The following is a 16989-nucleotide window of genomic DNA, read 5'->3' on the forward strand; positions in this document are numbered from 1 at the left end:
ACTTATCTTTAAAGGGCGTACGCACTGTAGCGCTTTTACCGCTTCCACCAAGTTAATTGTTCAAATAATAAGGTATCGCTTGCGGTCGAGTTGTAAGGTTGTTCCGACCGGCAGGACATATATATCATACGTTCGCGTACTCAGTGTCCAGGTAGTCTCAATTTCGAAACTCGTGCCCACGGCGTGTTCGAACAGTTTTGGGTGCGAGCGGGAAAAGAGCTCGAAGATATTAATTCCAATTAGGAGCGCCGCGCCCGCCCGCCCGGTCCGGTTCCTCGGTTTAATGTCCGGCGTAATAAAATCAACGCGTACGGCGGTATATCATTCTGCGGAGCGTGTTTCACCAAAGCCGAATCCCACAACAAGTGGCTCGCTTCGAGGCAAAAAAAGGGCGTGACCCAGGGCAGCCTACCCCCGTTACTCCCTGGAAGACTGCGCGGCTCCGCCTATCATTCAATCAATTAATCAGTTTATTATCATGTCATAAAAGGATGTTACAGGGAGTAACATATACAGGCCAGGGTACCAAAGTAGACGACTGCAATGGGACCTACTTAATACCGTGCTCTGCTACCGACGATGTACGAGTAGCGTCCTAATTTAACGAAATACTTGCAAGCTTGATTAAAATGCCGCGCTACAGTTATTGAGACATGAGAAAGTTAGGACACACGTTATACGAAGTGGACAAGACACGCTTGTGTTGTTCAGGCTAGTCTGCCTTTTCTGACAAGCTTGTCTTGTACACTTCCTTACGAACGTCCTCTCGAACTTTCCCATGCCCCAGTGACTGCAGCGCGTCACTTTAATCGCGCAATACAAATTGGCCCAATACGTCACCTTGATGTTACTTGAAATCACAGCTTCAAAACGTGTGAAAAAAAGGGCACCGAACACGGAGCGCTAACCTCTGTTCGGTGTGGTTATGTCCGGTGTCAGTAGGTATAGGCTATTTCCTGGATATCAACCTACAGAGCGTGGGAAAGAGGACCGCACGAAGAAGGTATCAAGCCTTCCTCGCCTTTACTTTTTCCTGTAATTAAATTGTCCCCCCAAAAAAGGGGTACCGCACGATACACTCATGCTCGACGTGATTATACATGTATTTTCTCGCGTACAACCCGCATTCTCATTGACTTTCTGAAGATGATAGCCGCGTATTTTCGCGAAGCTAGCTTTGTTGCATAGCTGTGAAGCATTGCGGGAAAGCCACCTTTGCAGCAAACCAGAATTTGCGTAATTTTTTTTTAATATTGTTTTATTGTCACGCTAGTATAGTTCACAACACCACTTCTGTCTTGTATATTGAGTGCAACAGTTCACAACAGACGCTAACTGAGCCCAGTCAACCCTTACAGACGTGACGCAACGGTCCTGCCAAGAATATCGCGCGGAGGCGTGACGTATTGGGACATCGACAGCGAATACTCATCATCCCTTATACAGCTGGCGGGCATGTCAGCTCGCACCTCCGAGTTATTTCCTGCCATCCAGTCGGTGGGCAAAAACATCCGCTAGCGTTCCGCAACGCTGCACGGTTTTTCCGAGGACAGGGACACGCGAATCGTGTAATTCCCTTCGACCGCGCGCGCCCAGCTTCAATATGCATCGTGCCTCCGCGGGAGGGCGTTGCGTCATTACGAAAGAGCGCCGCGGCGCGGGGCATCATGTGCTTCGTGTGTAACGCATGCACGAAAATACGTAGGGACGCCCTTCCTCGCGGGCGGCAGGGTGACAGGTGTGCAACTACCTGATGTAGGTGAGCCGCGACGCGTACATAAAGAAACGACGTGTTGTTTACGACATGTCACGGCTCTCGGTCAATATTGCATGTTGTCCGCCCCACGCGGCACGGTTTTGTCTGCTCTAGCATGGTGAGCAACGCTCGGAGGCAGTGGTGTGTGGACGGTAAACGGTAAACACATGTTTGGGAGTGACCGGTTTGTTTTTTTACGCATGCTTAATAGTATAAGCGCGTTTGAGTTAAACGTACGTGAAGCTTCTTTCGATATATGACTTAGCGAGAGTGATTAGTCAGCGCATTCGTGTGGTAATCAAAGGCTCACAAAAGTGACCGACATACTAATTTAACAGCCGAGCACCACGGTACTGATACAGCTGCAGGTCGATTTATTCCCGCGGAAGGTGTATTGTTCCTCGTTATCAGACCTTTGCTTTTGCTACGTTGGACCACGTCAATTGTTTGTTTGTTTTCCGGCGAAGGCGTATACCATATACGAGACTATGCGTTGCGAGTATTGCATACGTGCGATGTATTATGGATCAACGGAAACACCGTGCATAAGTTATCGTGCAGCCAGGAATTATACACGAACCGCTTGCATCCGTGCACCGACGCCACCGTAAGCTTCTGCGTTCTTTCGTCTGTCTCCCTGCGTTAGTCTGCGCGTTCAGTCTGTCTCTGCGCGTTCATCTATTACTGCATTCGCATGCGCGTTCACCTGACTCCATGCGTTTCGCCGTCTCTCCGCTCGTCTGCCGTCTATTCTTTGTGTCCGTCTGCTCACGGGGACGTCTGATGCTCCGCGCGTTCAGGTCCATTCAAGCGTCCAGGTCGTTCGTGCATGCGTTCAGGTCAGTCGCATGCGCCCGCCCGCTGACACGTTTGACTTCGCTTAACACTTGGGTGTGAGTGCACAAACACGCCGAACTTTCTCGCTATTGGCCGCGTGCACTATGGCAATTAATGGATCAACCCCGCCCCCCCCCTCGCCTGTACGAGCTCCATTAATCCGTATTAATGTCACAACCTTTATTGCATACGCTCCCGCCGACCACGCGTTATTCCGGATCAGTTGACCTCCCTCGAGAAACGGGAAGCGCGGTGCTGCGTTGGGGGTAGCTATGCGGCATAAAGGGTTAGGTCGGATTAATCGAACGCCGCGCGCGCTGGGCTGCTGTTAATTAGGCCGATTGATTCACGGCCGCTCGGCCGAAAGGCATCGGCGCTCGCATTAAAACCGGCCCCGGTGTATATACGCGCCACGCCTGGACAGATGGGGCCGTGCGATAAATCTTGCGAATACGCTAAGGCTATATTACCGCGGCCGCCCTTACTGCATCCGAGGGAGAGCGACCGCGGCGTGCCACGTACGTACGTGTGTGTTTTTGTGGCGATCGATGACTGCGAACTGACGCCGCGGTGAAGCAGGCTGTGAAGTTGAGCGTGCAGGGTGGAAGGGGGGTATAGAGGAGACGGCGCGAGTTTAGCATACCGTACAAGCCCCCCCCCCCCCTAGTGACGTTGATTATTACCGATCTCTCGAGTTACAGCGGAGTTGCCTACAAAAGCTACTAGAGAGGCCAGCTCTATAGCGCTAACCTGCCGTGCTGGCCGGCTGACTCTAGAGCTCGATCGCTGAACCGAAGGTAGCGGGATAGAATCGCGGCTGCATTTGTGATGGAGGGGCGAAAATCGTCGAGGTCCGCGTGTCCATAGATTTACGTGCAGCTTAAAGAACCCCGCCCCGGATGGTCGAAATTCCCGGGCCTCTAAAATTTTTGCCTCCGTCCAAATACGGCCGGGATCAAATCGCCAGACCTTCGGCTTAGCAGTCGAGCAACGTTAGACACAGCAATTAAACCACCGCGACGTTTAACCCACTGCCTCAAGCCATCCATGAACTGTAGTCGACTAAGGTTCCAGCTGATTAGTTGAAAGGTTCCAGCTGATTGTTGAAATTTAGCGCCGTGTAGGTGTTCTGTGTCTTCTTCTCTGTCCCGTCCTGGATGCGCTATACCTCGAGCACCATCCATGAACGGCGTGGTTCATCTCGTCCCCGATCGCGTGTGCTGTGATAAACCGATAATCAATCAATCAATCGAACAATAAATCGGCATCTCTTTCAATGCGTGCCCTTTTCGAAAAGCCCACTGAAAATTGTGGCAGCTTGGGCTAGTTGGTATGGCATGACGATAGTTATAGCGCGAGAACAAAACGACGACAAAGAAACAAGGACACGAAGGACACGCGTCCTTCGTCTCATTCTTGTCTCTGTGTCGTTGTTTTGTTCTCGCGCTATAACTATCGTCATCTTACTGGAAAAATTACGGGTCGACACCTGAAAGACGAATTTTCAATGCGCTCAGCATGCCGATGTTCACCCCTGAAAGAACGCGCTTATTTATAAACGCGGTTCAAAGGCAGCAAAAAAAAACAAGAAAAAAAATGCATGTCATAGTGACACCCGCAACGCGTTTCCGGAGAGCAGTACGCGCCACCTGGCGACGTATCGCGTACACAAAAGCGCGCACGAAAACGGCGTTGCACGCACAAACGTCGGTTGCTTACTTATCCCGACTCTTCTGCGCATACAGATTGACTTATATGCGTAAATAAAGAAAAAAAACGAAAGCCTGACAAGATATCCCCCAATTCAGTCCAAGCCTTGCCAAAACGCCGCGCTCTTTCTCGACGCTCGTCGAGGGAGATCGCAAATCGATCAAAGTCTGCAACTGATTCGTTTTCCGAAGCTTGTTTTTTCTTTTCCCCCTTTAGCACTCTTTCGTTTAGTGTATCGATACACCTGGCCTACATGTCATTTTCCTTCACACCATTATCTACTTTGCTCCCGCGTCTCCTTCTTCATTTTTGTTTTGTTTTGTTTTTTGATGTTCCAACACACTTACGATTCTCGCCGACATTCTTCTTTTTTTTTTCACGCACCAATCTTTTTCTCGAGTCCCTACGGGTACGACTTCCTTTTTTTTTTCGTTTTTCTGATCGGCTCTTCCCAAAAGTAGGCGTCCTGTCTGGCGCGCGACCTCTTCCATCTCGGGAAGAGACTCGTCGCCATGGCAACCTTAATGGCAGCGGCCTTGGGGTGGGTCCCCATCCGCGACCATGCTCGACATTATACGTCGTCTCGGCATCTTTAGTTGTAGTTGTTGTTGTTTGCACTCCTATCTAACTGTCATCGCTTCCCACAAGGACTAGCTCTCTCTCACACACACACACACACACACATAGGCCGCACAATTTTCTGTCACCGCGCCTAACAACATCACGTTCCAGCGGAGCACATAAAGAACCGTAGAGTAGTGGTAACAGCAGCAGTATAGCGCTGCGGCAAGGCGTCTTGCACAAGAAAAATAACGGTAGTCGCAGTAAATGTACCTCGCGTGTGGCAAACGATCGCGTGTCTCAGCCATTCAAAAAAAAAGAAAAACTGTTCCACGCAGTTGGTGCGTTAAGTAAGCTCGAGTCAAGGCAGTCGCGAACGCAACGGTAGAACGTACCATATACGTTCGTGTGCGTCTGTAGCTTCCGAGAGCTGCAGTTTCCCTAAAATGCAACCCTCGATCCTCTTGCGTTGCTCCCCATGAATAATTTTAAAAAAAGATACCTTCGAAGTGAAATTTAACCATTCGTCGTGCGTGTAGCGTATTCACGTAAGGTATGTGTAAATTTGCATATACGTGTATATCCAGTGCAGGACTTCCTACGTCACCAATGTAAGTTTGCGCTCAAGTAGTTGTGGTCATTACTGAACTGCTTCTTCTTGCGTCAAGACCGCTTTCTAAACAGACTTTCACCGCGATGGCGTTAAAGAGCTCGCTTCGCCGAAATTCCGGCGCCTTCGGCGTTGGTTGTGGGCGAAAAATCATATTAACGTGACCGAAAATAAGACATCTTTGCGTAACCGAAAAATCGAAAAAGATGCAAATTAAAAAAAAACTTAAAATTGTGTGTCTCAGTGAGGATCGATTTCGGGTTGTTTGTGTAGTAAGCGGGTGTTCTACCACTTAGCCACGCATCCTTTTTTTTCTTTAATGAATGAAATTATCACTAGTAAAGTACACACAACATACTTCATCAGAAGTCGGGCATGTGCTTGCGAATATGCGAAAATAACTTCCTCTGTTTGGAAATGCAGTGCAACGAACTTTCGTGCTTTGCAAAAACAGACGCGTTCTGTATGCACGCTTCACATTACAAGGCGAAACATTGGCGTTATAATGCGTGCTACAAGCGTACATTACCATCGGGCGTCAAAAAATGGGATTTTCACGACGACTTTATAGTTTGAAAAGCCAGTCGCCCACTACAAAAGTCACACAATACTGCACCCTAAAGAACACGCAGTGGGTGCATAGCAAGATCGAAAAGATTTCATACACCCATTGTTTGAAGTATACGCAAGCAGAATATCGCTATCAACTCTTAAAGGCGAATCTTGTAGGCGAAGCACGTGACTAATCACAAATTCTGGCGGCTGCGGCGGCGTCGTACGCGTCAAATATCAGCACGTCTCGAAAAAGACTGCAAGTTGGGCCAGTTGGTCAGGATCCATCGTGAATTTATTTACAGCGCAACACCAGAAAACACAGGAGAGGGAAGGAGGAGCGCCGTCTTTTCTTTCTTTTTTGCTCCTTGCCTGTCTGTGTTTTCTGGTGTTGCGCTGTATATATATATATATAAGGTGTTGCGCTGTAAATAAGTTCACGATGGACGTCTGCTAAAATTCGGCGCTCTGTGGTGCGCCGGTCACATTCGTATTAGTAACGTGCCGTTTTCAGATTACTGATGCTTTCGCAAACTTGGGCTTGTCGGTGGTCAGCCGTTGCTGTTATTTTATCGACCTGTCTTATCATTTCACGTTCCATTTCACGCGTTTCGTGTCGCGAGAAAAATTCGAATAAAACATGCAGATCGCGCTTCTATTTAGAACGATAGCCCCGCCGCGGTGGTCAAGTGGCCAAGGCACTCGGCTGCTCACCCGCAGGTCGCGGGTTCGAATTCCGGCTGCGGCGGCTGCATTTCCGATGGAGGCGGAAGTGTTGTAGGCCCGTGTGCTCAGATTTGGGTGCAGAACCCCAGGTGGTCGAAATTTCCGGAGCCCTCCACTACGGCGTCTCTCATAATCATATGGTGGTTTTGGGACGTTAAACCCCACATATCGATCAATCAATTTAGAACGATAAGGTCTGTCCCTCCAGCTGATCAAGTCCCACGGGACTTGGGCTTAAACGAGGTCAAGCCGAGATTTGCATCGCCTTCGCCGATACAATATTGGAACAGCGCAGTGTGCGGAGAGTAAGCAAGCACGCGCGCACGCGCACACACACGCACGCACACACGCACGCACACACACACGCACGCACACACGCACATACACACGCACATACACACGCACATACACACGCACATACACACGCACATACACACGCACATACATACACACACACACACACACACACACACACACAGAGAGAGAGAGAGAGAGAGACGCCGCGGCCGACAAGGACCGTATTTTCCTAACCACCAGAGCGCCGCAGGTTCCCTAATTTCCGATTCCGGGACCTTAACGTTATTCCCCGGCCTGCTTTCCCTACATCTCGTTTGCAAGGCTTTCCGCCATCGGCTTAACGCCGGCAGCAGCAGCAACGAAAATTTCGAGCCACTAGACCTTTAGCCCGATGGAGCCGCAACTCCGGGCCACCGAACGAACCGTGGGCGTCACATCGGTCCCTTGACCAATTTTCTCCAATAGCTTTTTTTTTGCGTATACGCTGGAGTGCGGAGCTTCCCCATTTCGAAGAAATAGGGAAATGCGAGGCTGAGAAGGAAGGACTGAAAGGGGACTTGAAACTTTCCCGCGCGTCCCGTGCCCTCTTCATTCACTGCCGGCCGCTCGATACGAACGACACTGCGCTACACCACCTCTGCACCGTTTCCCTGAGCTTACAAGTTCTGTTCCCTCTTCTTTTCCCGGTTTTCACGACCCCTCGAAAAAAAAAGTTCATTTCTAAAGCCTGTACTTGGTGTGTCCTCTTTTACATTTTTTTCTAAGCCCGTACGGCGCAGAGACGTTCGTTACCTTCTCCTCCTGCTGTGCCCCCCCTTTTTTTTCTTTCCATCCCGCGACACTAGTACACCGAAACAATACCCCACCATCCCTAAACAGAGGTGCTCCCTGAAACCACTGTAGGTCGCCCCACATCCTCTCTCTCCAGCGCATGCTTTTTCTTTCGGTCAGTACGGTTACACCTTTTGATCCGCGACGGCCGTCCCTTCTGCTCTTTCCACTTCCCCAATTTCCCGTTCTCCCTAAAAAAAGACCGAGCACTCCGCAATCCTCTTCCTTGCCGAAATCGTCGCCAAGGCCTCCCGTTCGTCGATTGGCCTCGCGAGTCCATCTCCATTCCAGATAGCGCGGGAACCACCTCTCCCCATCCCTCTCTCCTGTTTCCGTATAAGAAAGTGCGCGACCTTCTTTTACCTTTCCCTCCCCCAGAATCCCGGCCGGCGCGCTCATTATAGGGACTCTCCGTCGGGGGAAAACTGGTCACTCGCGCGCTGCTGCTCAGGGAACCTGGCTCCCTGCCCGCCAGTGTGGTTGCCGCGGACACACACGGCGACGACGTTTGCGACGGCGCGCCGCGCACGCTTACAGCACCGGGGAAGCGGCGTACTTTTTCTATCGGGGTCACCCCAGCAAACTCGCTCGATTCTTTCTCTCTTTCCTATCTTGTCTTCGGTAGTTCGCTACTTGCGTGCATTGTTCGCGCGTGTAGCCTCTTTTCACTCTCTCTCTCTGTTCCCGAGCTTTGCGCGACCCCTTTGAGCTGCGTCCGTTAAGCAACGCTAAGGACGAGAAGCAATGGACAATGAGGGAAGAGATTAAACACCTAGAAGAGAAAAAAAACATGAACGAAGTAAAAACGATGCGGTCACGAAGGAAGCCGAAGAAAAGCCACGAGATTACCGCGCGTCAATTTCTCTTCCCATTTAGCCTTTTCAAAAAGTCCCTTCTCCCTTCCCCCTTACTATTCTTCAGCATCGTCTTGTTCGGCCGTTCTTCGCTGAAGACTCTTTGTTTTCACGCTACCACTCGCTTTTTTGCAGCAACACGGAACGGGGCATGTGCAACGGTGCTTTGCTTGCCTGCCTGTGTGCTTGATTGCTCCGTTGCTAAGGACCCGTGCATTTTCATGCTGCTCCCGCCACTCTGACGGTAATGGCTGCGACGGGCCCCCTTAGTCGACGTTGCAGCAGGGCCGCCCATAAAGGCTGATCGCCACCGCGCTCATAAAGGACAGGAGTGTGTTAGTGCGCGGATGAACTGCGTAAAACATGCGTCGGGAGCGCACCGACAATCTCATCTCATTCGGCGCGTGCGTTCTCGACGGTACTTACTGACAGCGCTCTTCTTGCACGCTTTCCGTATACTTTCTACAGCGCCACGTGTTCTTTCGTTTGCCGGTTAATCTAGAGTTATACTACGCCTCCGCTTCGTTACAGTCCTCGCTTTTGCCCCCCACCCCGTGCGGCTCTACTTTAGTAAAGAACGTGAATGCATGCATTCGCAGTGATGGAAGCGACTTTGTACTTTTTGGAGCATACTTCGGAGCAGGAAAAGTACTGCTTCAGAGCAGTCATGCCCCGCCGCGGTGGTCTAGTGGCTAAAGTACTCGGATACTTACCCGCAGGTCGCGGGATCGAATCCCGGCTGCGGCGGCTGCATTTCCGATGGAGGCGTAAATGTTGTACGCCCGTGTGCTCAGATTTGGGTTGCACGTTAAAGAAACCCAGGAGGTCCAAATTTCCGGAGCCCTCCACTACGACGTCTCTCATAATCATATGGTGGTTTTGGGACGTTAAACCCCACATATCAATCAGAGCAGCCATAAGTGTTTTCGGAGCATAAAAAAAAGCTAGTTTAGAGCGGCTATTGCTGTTTTAGGATTAGATGTTAAATTTGCCATTTATTAATTGGACTTCAGAGCATTGTCGAAGCATCTCGTATAGATCAATATATATTGTGAAATCTATTTAACGGACAACAATCATTGTAAATTTCATGTAGAAAACAAAGGCAGCTTGTCAAAATGTGCTGTGAAATGAGCTACGATACAATTATTGTAAATTTGATTTAGAAAACAATGGGAGGTTATCAAAAATGTGCTCTGAAATGAGCTACAATTTAAAATACCAGCGTTTGTGGCAGAAATTAAATCAAACCGAAAAAAAAACTGAGTACGACGTTTTACAAGTAACCACAGTCCTATATAACTGTTGTCAAATAACCAGCGGATAATCAGTATAAGGTAAAAGCAATCCTGCTCATTTTCACGTTTAGCCACACTATAGAGCATGCATGTTTAGGTGAGGAAAAAAATAAACAGCCAATGGAGCTATATGTTTAATACGCCAGCTCTTGTCGCACAGATGAGATCAGAGCCAAAACGCTGTACACTATATAAGCACGGTGGGATGATAGTACGCAAATTATTTTCAGTTTCTTTAAGACTTATGAGTGAGTCCAACAGTAAAAGCTCATTCTCATTCTCTAAGTCTCATTTTGGAGCAGCTTTGGAGCAATTACTCGCAATTACTGTTTGAAGCAGCGTGTAGCAGCATTCTTCTTTTGGAGCAATCGGAGCAGCACTTCCATTACTGAATTCACGTGCGTATATAGTAAACCTGCGCGTTGCGACGCCGATGTTTCCGCATGCTATCGCACAGTTGTCTTGTACTTTGCCTGCATACGTATTTGAACACGTATGCTGGCTAAGTACAACCACACCATGTGGTTTTTATATGGACATCTTTAACGGTATAAACCGGCGAGGCGATGATCACCATCATTACCGAGGATAGACCACCGCTCCCAACACAGACGCACTGAGCGTTCTTTGTGAAACACTAAAGTACAAGCACACCCTGTGGTTTTTGTATGGACGACATCTTTAACCGTATAAACCGGCGAGGCGATGATCACCATCATTACCGAGGATAGACCACCACTCCCAACACAGACGCACTGAGTGTTCCTTGTGAAACACTAAAGTGTAACCACACCCCGTGGTTTTTATATGGACGACATCTTTAACGGTATAAACCGGCGAGACGATGATCACCATCATTACCGAGGATAGACCACCGCCCCCAACACAGACGCACTGAGCGTTCTATGTGAAACACTAAAGTATAACCACACCCCGTGGTTTTTATATGGACGACATCTTTAACGGTATAAATCGGCGAGGCGATGATCATTATCATTACCGAGAATAGACCACCGCTGAACAACACCACCCGAACAACCACCACCGGAAAATTTTTAAATGCGTAATATTTCTTAGTCGCACCATGTCGTGGATTCGGCGTCGGCGGCGCCGTACACACCCCCCACTGCGCATGCTCGCGTCTCGTGCCCACTGTCGCATCCCTCCCCCTTCTCTCGCCTCGCAAGGCCGACGCAGGCAGCGTCTGCTAGTACATAAAAAACAAAACACTGCTCGCGCTGCGACAACCATTCACTGGCCTTGGATCGCGCATTCGGAATTCAGTCCAAGGCGTCTTTACTTGGCTTTCGCTCGACTTGACGCTTTGCTTGACTCAAGCAGATGCGATGGAAGCAACAGTAGACCTTCCACCAATAGTGGGACACAGCCCAACATAAGCATTACCGTCTCACCGATTACGCAACATTCGTGCGATACCCTCCCCTTTCACGGTGCATTTACTCGAGCTCCCCCTGTGGGAAGATGCGGGCGGCTTTTTTCGCTTTTGCATGTACACACACGCACACATACACACACGCAAGTAAATACATACACAAAGAGTGGGTGAACCCCGAAAAATATTTGCGTGCGTTCCCGATTTTTTTAAACAATTTTGAGGAAGACCAGTGCTGGTATCAGAAATAAACCATTTTTGCTAGTATCGTCTGCGCTTGTATATAACTATACAAGCTCGAGGCCACGCTGTACGTATGCCGAGTTATGGCTGAAATTCCGGGTTATTTCTGCCATACCTTTACTTTTTTTTTTCTCTCTCGCGCAGTACCGCGATCTATAAATATTTGCGACCAACGGAGGTGCTTGTTCACATCTGTCGCGCGAATTCGCGTTTCCAGCGCGAAGCCTATTGACCGCGTCGCTTTGAAGTCGCGTGAACGACTTTTACGCCACACTCGATATCGCCGCGCCGTTCTGAATCGGAACGATTCTCTTCGGCACAGGCCCACTATTAGAAGCGAACAAGGCCAGACGAAGCCGCAGACACGCGCGGATCTTTACTATAACCACAATGAAACGACGCGTCATTAGCCCTCTCAATTTAACGCGTGCGATTATTTTATGAAATCACGTTTCGGCGCAGAACTTCCTTACTATAAACAGTATAATCTATCACGCCACATCAGCAATGCAGACGCAAAGGTACACCCGTATACCCTGAGGGATTGGCCAAGAATCAGGTTAGAAAAAATATATATAGTTAGATGTTAGAGAATTTCTCGTTTTGTACAAGTAAACCTCTTATTTATTTTATTTGTTTTTTGCAATTATGCACCTTCTCGAACATCTTCAGTGGCGCCCCCTGCCTCTCGAAACAGAGCTGATCTTATTCAGTACATTTATTTATTTATTTATTTATTTATTTATTTATTTATTTATTTATTTATTTATTTATTTATTGAAAAAGGGTGAGCAGCGGCACTGGGTCAACTTCACCATCCAACATAGATCAGACTGGCCTTGCACTGGAGACTGTTCCGTTGCACTCCCCCCCCCCCCCCCTCCTCCGCGTGCATCTATACGCTTCAAAGAGACAAGCGTGTCAACGAGAGAAGTGCCCCAGGAGATGACGCTACATGGAAAGAGCAGGGAGTAGAAAAAAACAGGAGAGGGGGGGGAGGAGCAGAAGAATCTCTCCCCATGGGAAATGACTTCGTTCTGTTTGCTCCCGCGTGCCTTTTCAATCGCATACTATATACGCACTTGTTCTTCGTCCCGACGGCTTTCTTTTTTTTTTTATGCTCGCTTATGGCCTAACCTTATTTGTGCTGCACAGTTGTTATTCGGACGGTCAGGGTAGTAGCATATACCAACGCAAGACAAAGCACGGCAAAACGCGCGCGCAATCGCACAATATATGTCGCGGACTTGTGTTTGGCGGCAACGAATTCGTTCGATGCCTCCCCCCCCCCCCCGTTCGATGTCTGCTGTTCGGTGCCGGTCTTTCGTTTCGAAAAACGTCACGGTTAAACGGTGTTGCCGCGTTTCCACGCAGCTGCAAGTTTCTTTCTTTCTTTATTCAATACTGCAGACCTTATACAGGTCCGAGCAAGGTGGGGGCAAGAAAAACAAGAACAACAAAATGAAGCAAACACAAATATAGCTTATACATCTCGCATGCAAATTTGCATCTCGCATGCAAATGTAGCATTAAATGCTACAATGAATCGTTCCAGTCTGTTATGGTTGACTGCGATGTCGATCGGGCCGTCAAGCCCCGCCGCGGTGGTCTATAGTGGCTAAGGTACTCGGCTGCTGACCCGCATGTCGCGGGATCCAATCCCGGCTGCGGCGGCTGCATTTTCGATGGAGGCGGAAATGTTGTAGGCCCGTGTGCTGAGATTTGGGTGCACGTTAAAGAACCCCAGGTGGTCGAAATTTCCGGAGCTTTCCACTACGGCGTCCCTTATAATCATATGGTGGTTACGGAACGTCTTATACTTCCCTTAAGTTCTGTTCCCTCTTTTTTTCCCGGTTTTCACGACCCCTCGAAAAAAAGGTTCCTTTCTAAAGCCTGTACTTGGTGTGTCCTTTTTTTACATATTTTTTCTAAGCCCGTACGGCGCAGAGACGTTCATTACCTTCTCCTCCTGCTGCCCCCATAGCCACTATAGACCACCGCGGCGGGGCTTGACGGCCCGATCGACATCGCAGTCAACCATAACAGACTGGAACGATTCATTGTAGCATTTAATCACGTTGGGATCGTTGCATGCGAGATGTATAAGCTATATTTGTGTTTGCTTCATTTTGTTGTTCTTGTTTTTCTTGCCCCCACATATCAATCAATCGATCGATCGGGCCGTCAAGCGCTACGTGGGACGTGCGTCGCACGCGTGATTTTTTTGACCGTCTCGATCCTCTGCGGTATAACCCTTGTAAGGCGTCGCGCTTGCAAAGCACGAGGGCGCGGGTTCGATTTCACACGGTGCACAGCGGCCGCCTCTGGACGGGGGCGAAATTCAAAGAACCGTCGTGCTTATATTTTAGGTACAAGTTATTAACGCCCCGGTTGGTCTAAATTAATCTTGACGTTAAACCCCACAATCAATCAATCAATCAATCATCAAATTAATCTTGAGTGCCCCACTACGCGTCATGCCTCATTATCACGTCAGCCCCAGCAATTATTAATATGAAACCACTGATACGGACGCGAAGTTGTGAGCAGTGAAATGCTTCGTTGTAGCGAGAATTTACGTCGATTAGTTCGTCATAGTCGAACTTTATAACGATTTCGGTGTAACGATAACATTTTTGAACGCACCGGCCAGGCCGCGAATCACGATCTGGAAACGCGATTCATCCTGTGTACGCTATACATCGTCCACCACACCTCAAGCGAACGCCTCGTTAACATTCAAGGCGGTACAAATATGAGGTTTAGTCTACTTCACGAAGGTTGGAGTTTTGCGACACCTATCGTGGCGTCGGTAAACGCAATAACTTTCACGCCATCATCATCATCATTCTCAGCCGGTGTAAGTCCACTGCAATCCTCTACCAATGATCTCCAGTTTACCCTATATCCTGCGCAACAAATATGTACTAAACCTAAGCCTACGTGAGCTCTTGAATATTAACGAGGTGGCCCCCATAGATACGGACAAGGCCCCGTATAGATGCGTGGAAACCGTGGAGGCGTTGCGAGTGCTGCCGAGTTCCTCCCTTCCGGGCGAAGGACCCTTGGAAGAAAAGTTTGTCAAAGTGCCCGAGGACGCGGCCGGCGCGCGGGGATTATACGCGCGCTTCGTGCGTGCAATTACAAGGAATCTCTCTCTCTCTCTCTCTCTCTCTCTCTCTGCGAGTGGAGTTGCAAGAATTCTCTCTCTCTGCGAGTGGAGTTGCAATCTGCGAGTGGAGTTGCAAGAATTTGTCGCACACTAAAGCACTTTTTTTTTCATTTACCTTACTGGCGAACGCACTGAAAACTTCACAAGGAGAGAGAGAGGGGGTGAGAAGATCCGTGTCTTCGTCAACGCGCGTCATAACCCTAAGCATGTTTCTTTTTTATTTATTTTCGGACGTGCGGCTTAGTACGAATGGTGGCTCATTTAGCGCTTTTTCTTTCTTTTCCTGTTTCATGACATAAGAACGTTGCCTTAAGTGTATTGTAACTATTCATGGTGGCTTTCGCTGCGTGTTTCCGCAAGCAGAATGAACTTTTTTTCTTTATTCTAGCATATTACGAATAAAAAAACAGTTGTATGCATTGAAATACTTTATTAGTGTCACCTATTATTAAAGTATTTTTTGCGTAACGTTTCCACCCGTGTGTGTGTTCTTCTTTCGTTTTGTTTTGGATGACTTAGTTATTTTCAAATTTTGTGCTTGTTTTGCCGTTTGTATTTGATCACTCTGTACAGAGGGTCCCGGTACGGTCCCCTGACCTTCGGACCCTCTTCTGTATATCCTTCACGCTGTAACAACGCTATGCAAAAAAAAAAAACTTTGATTTGATTGAGTTTGAAATATACCAGTTAATTACGTACGATAGTCAAGCGAAACAATGGAAAACGGGCTTGCGACTCCACGGCAAAGCAAAGTAGCAGATAATTCACGACTGATATGAGTTGATATCTCTCATACACGAACCAACACGGACAGGGTGGTATTTTGCAATGACGATTCTGCAACTATCGATGAAATATGCCTCAAAGATATAATATATGTATGTGAGGGCAAGCTTGTATTCCATGCTTACGTTGAGAACCTTGAGCCCGTGGCAACAACTTCCTAACAACTGACCAGAGTATATAGTAGCTTTCTACGTACTGTTACTTCATCGCAAAGTTTGCGTTGAAGCCATAGACCGCACGCAGGTCACTTCGCTGCAGATGCCGCGCTTGCTAAGGCGGCGAGCTTTTAGGCTTTTTTCGTGTGACATTTTTATTTGTTTATATATCATGCGTCGCTTCGCGTCCTTGTGGCGAAACTGTGATGTTATTTTTTTTTTGCTTCTTTTCTCATTAAACAAACACCGATGGCTTAAAGTGTTCTGTTTTCCTTCTCGTTGCAGAAGCACCACTCCGAGAAGAAGGCGCACAGCGAACTGGAGGGCAGCGACACCTGGCGCAAGCTGCACAAGTCCAACAAGCACAGCAAGGAGCGCTTCCACCACCACGAGAAACACGTGAGTGCAGCAGTACACACGCTCGCAACTCGTAGTGGCCTCGCCGAGGTGGTCTAGTGGCTAAGGTACTCGGCTGCTGACCCGCAGGTCGCGGGTTCGAATCCCGGCTGCGGCGGCTGCATTTCCGATGGAGGCGGAAATGTTGTAGGCCCGTGTGCTTAGATTTGGGTGCACGTTAAAGCGGTCGTGAAACGCTCGTTCTCAAGCGACAATGCGACGCCACCGACGTCCACACGCACTAACTAGGTGACGTCATCATAAGTAATGATTTGCCTATCGAGGAAAGCGGAAATCTAGGGTATACTTGCGAGTGCGTGAAACCTGGACACCCATCAGCGCATTTGCCATACGAAATCGGCACTACGTCGCACTCTGACGTCATATCGAGCAGCGTTCTTGTGGGACGCGGATCGCGTATGGCAGACGCCGATGAGCGCCTCTTCCGCGCGCTCGATATGCCATATATAGTTCCGCGTTCCTCGATAGGCAAAGCGTCTATACGGTCCGCTCGGGCTGATATAGTTGGTGCATGTGGCTGCCGACGGTGTCGCATTGTCGTTGTAAAGCGACCGTTTCACGACCCTTTTAGAGAACGCCAGGTGGTCGAAATTTCCGCAGCCCTTCACTAACTGCGTCTCTCATAATCATTTGGTGGTTCTGGGACGTTAAACCCCGCATGTCAATCAATCAGCGCCTCATAGTGTTCATGAATTGGAACACGATGTTCACCAACTGTGCGTGTGTAAATGTATAGAGCAAATCATAGCGCCGCCACGTTTGAGGGCGTCTATAGAGTTAGCAGTGCCATT

The 16989-nt window shown here is 48.8% G+C and overlaps 2 protein-coding genes across 2 annotated transcripts in view; one reads left to right on the forward strand and one right to left on the reverse strand.

Annotated features, from left to right (window-relative positions):
• Window positions 1–16989, reverse strand: part of LOC119181357 (TBC1 domain family member 2B) — a 199220-nt gene that overhangs the window by 105181 nt on the left and 77050 nt on the right. The window lies entirely within an intron of this gene.
• The window catches only part of LOC142774649 (uncharacterized), a 150612-nt gene that overhangs the window by 98822 nt on the left and 34801 nt on the right, over window positions 1–16989 (forward strand). Inside the window, exon 2 of the mRNA XM_075875267.1 lies at window positions 16067–16180. Coding sequence (XP_075731382.1) covers window positions 16067–16180 — 114 coding nt within the window. The remainder of the gene's footprint in view (window positions 1–16066; window positions 16181–16989) is intronic.

This window comes from Rhipicephalus microplus, chromosome 10 (genome assembly GCF_043290135.1).
Source record: "Rhipicephalus microplus isolate Deutch F79 chromosome 10, USDA_Rmic, whole genome shotgun sequence".
NCBI lineage: Eukaryota > Metazoa > Arthropoda > Arachnida > Ixodida > Ixodidae > Rhipicephalus > Rhipicephalus microplus.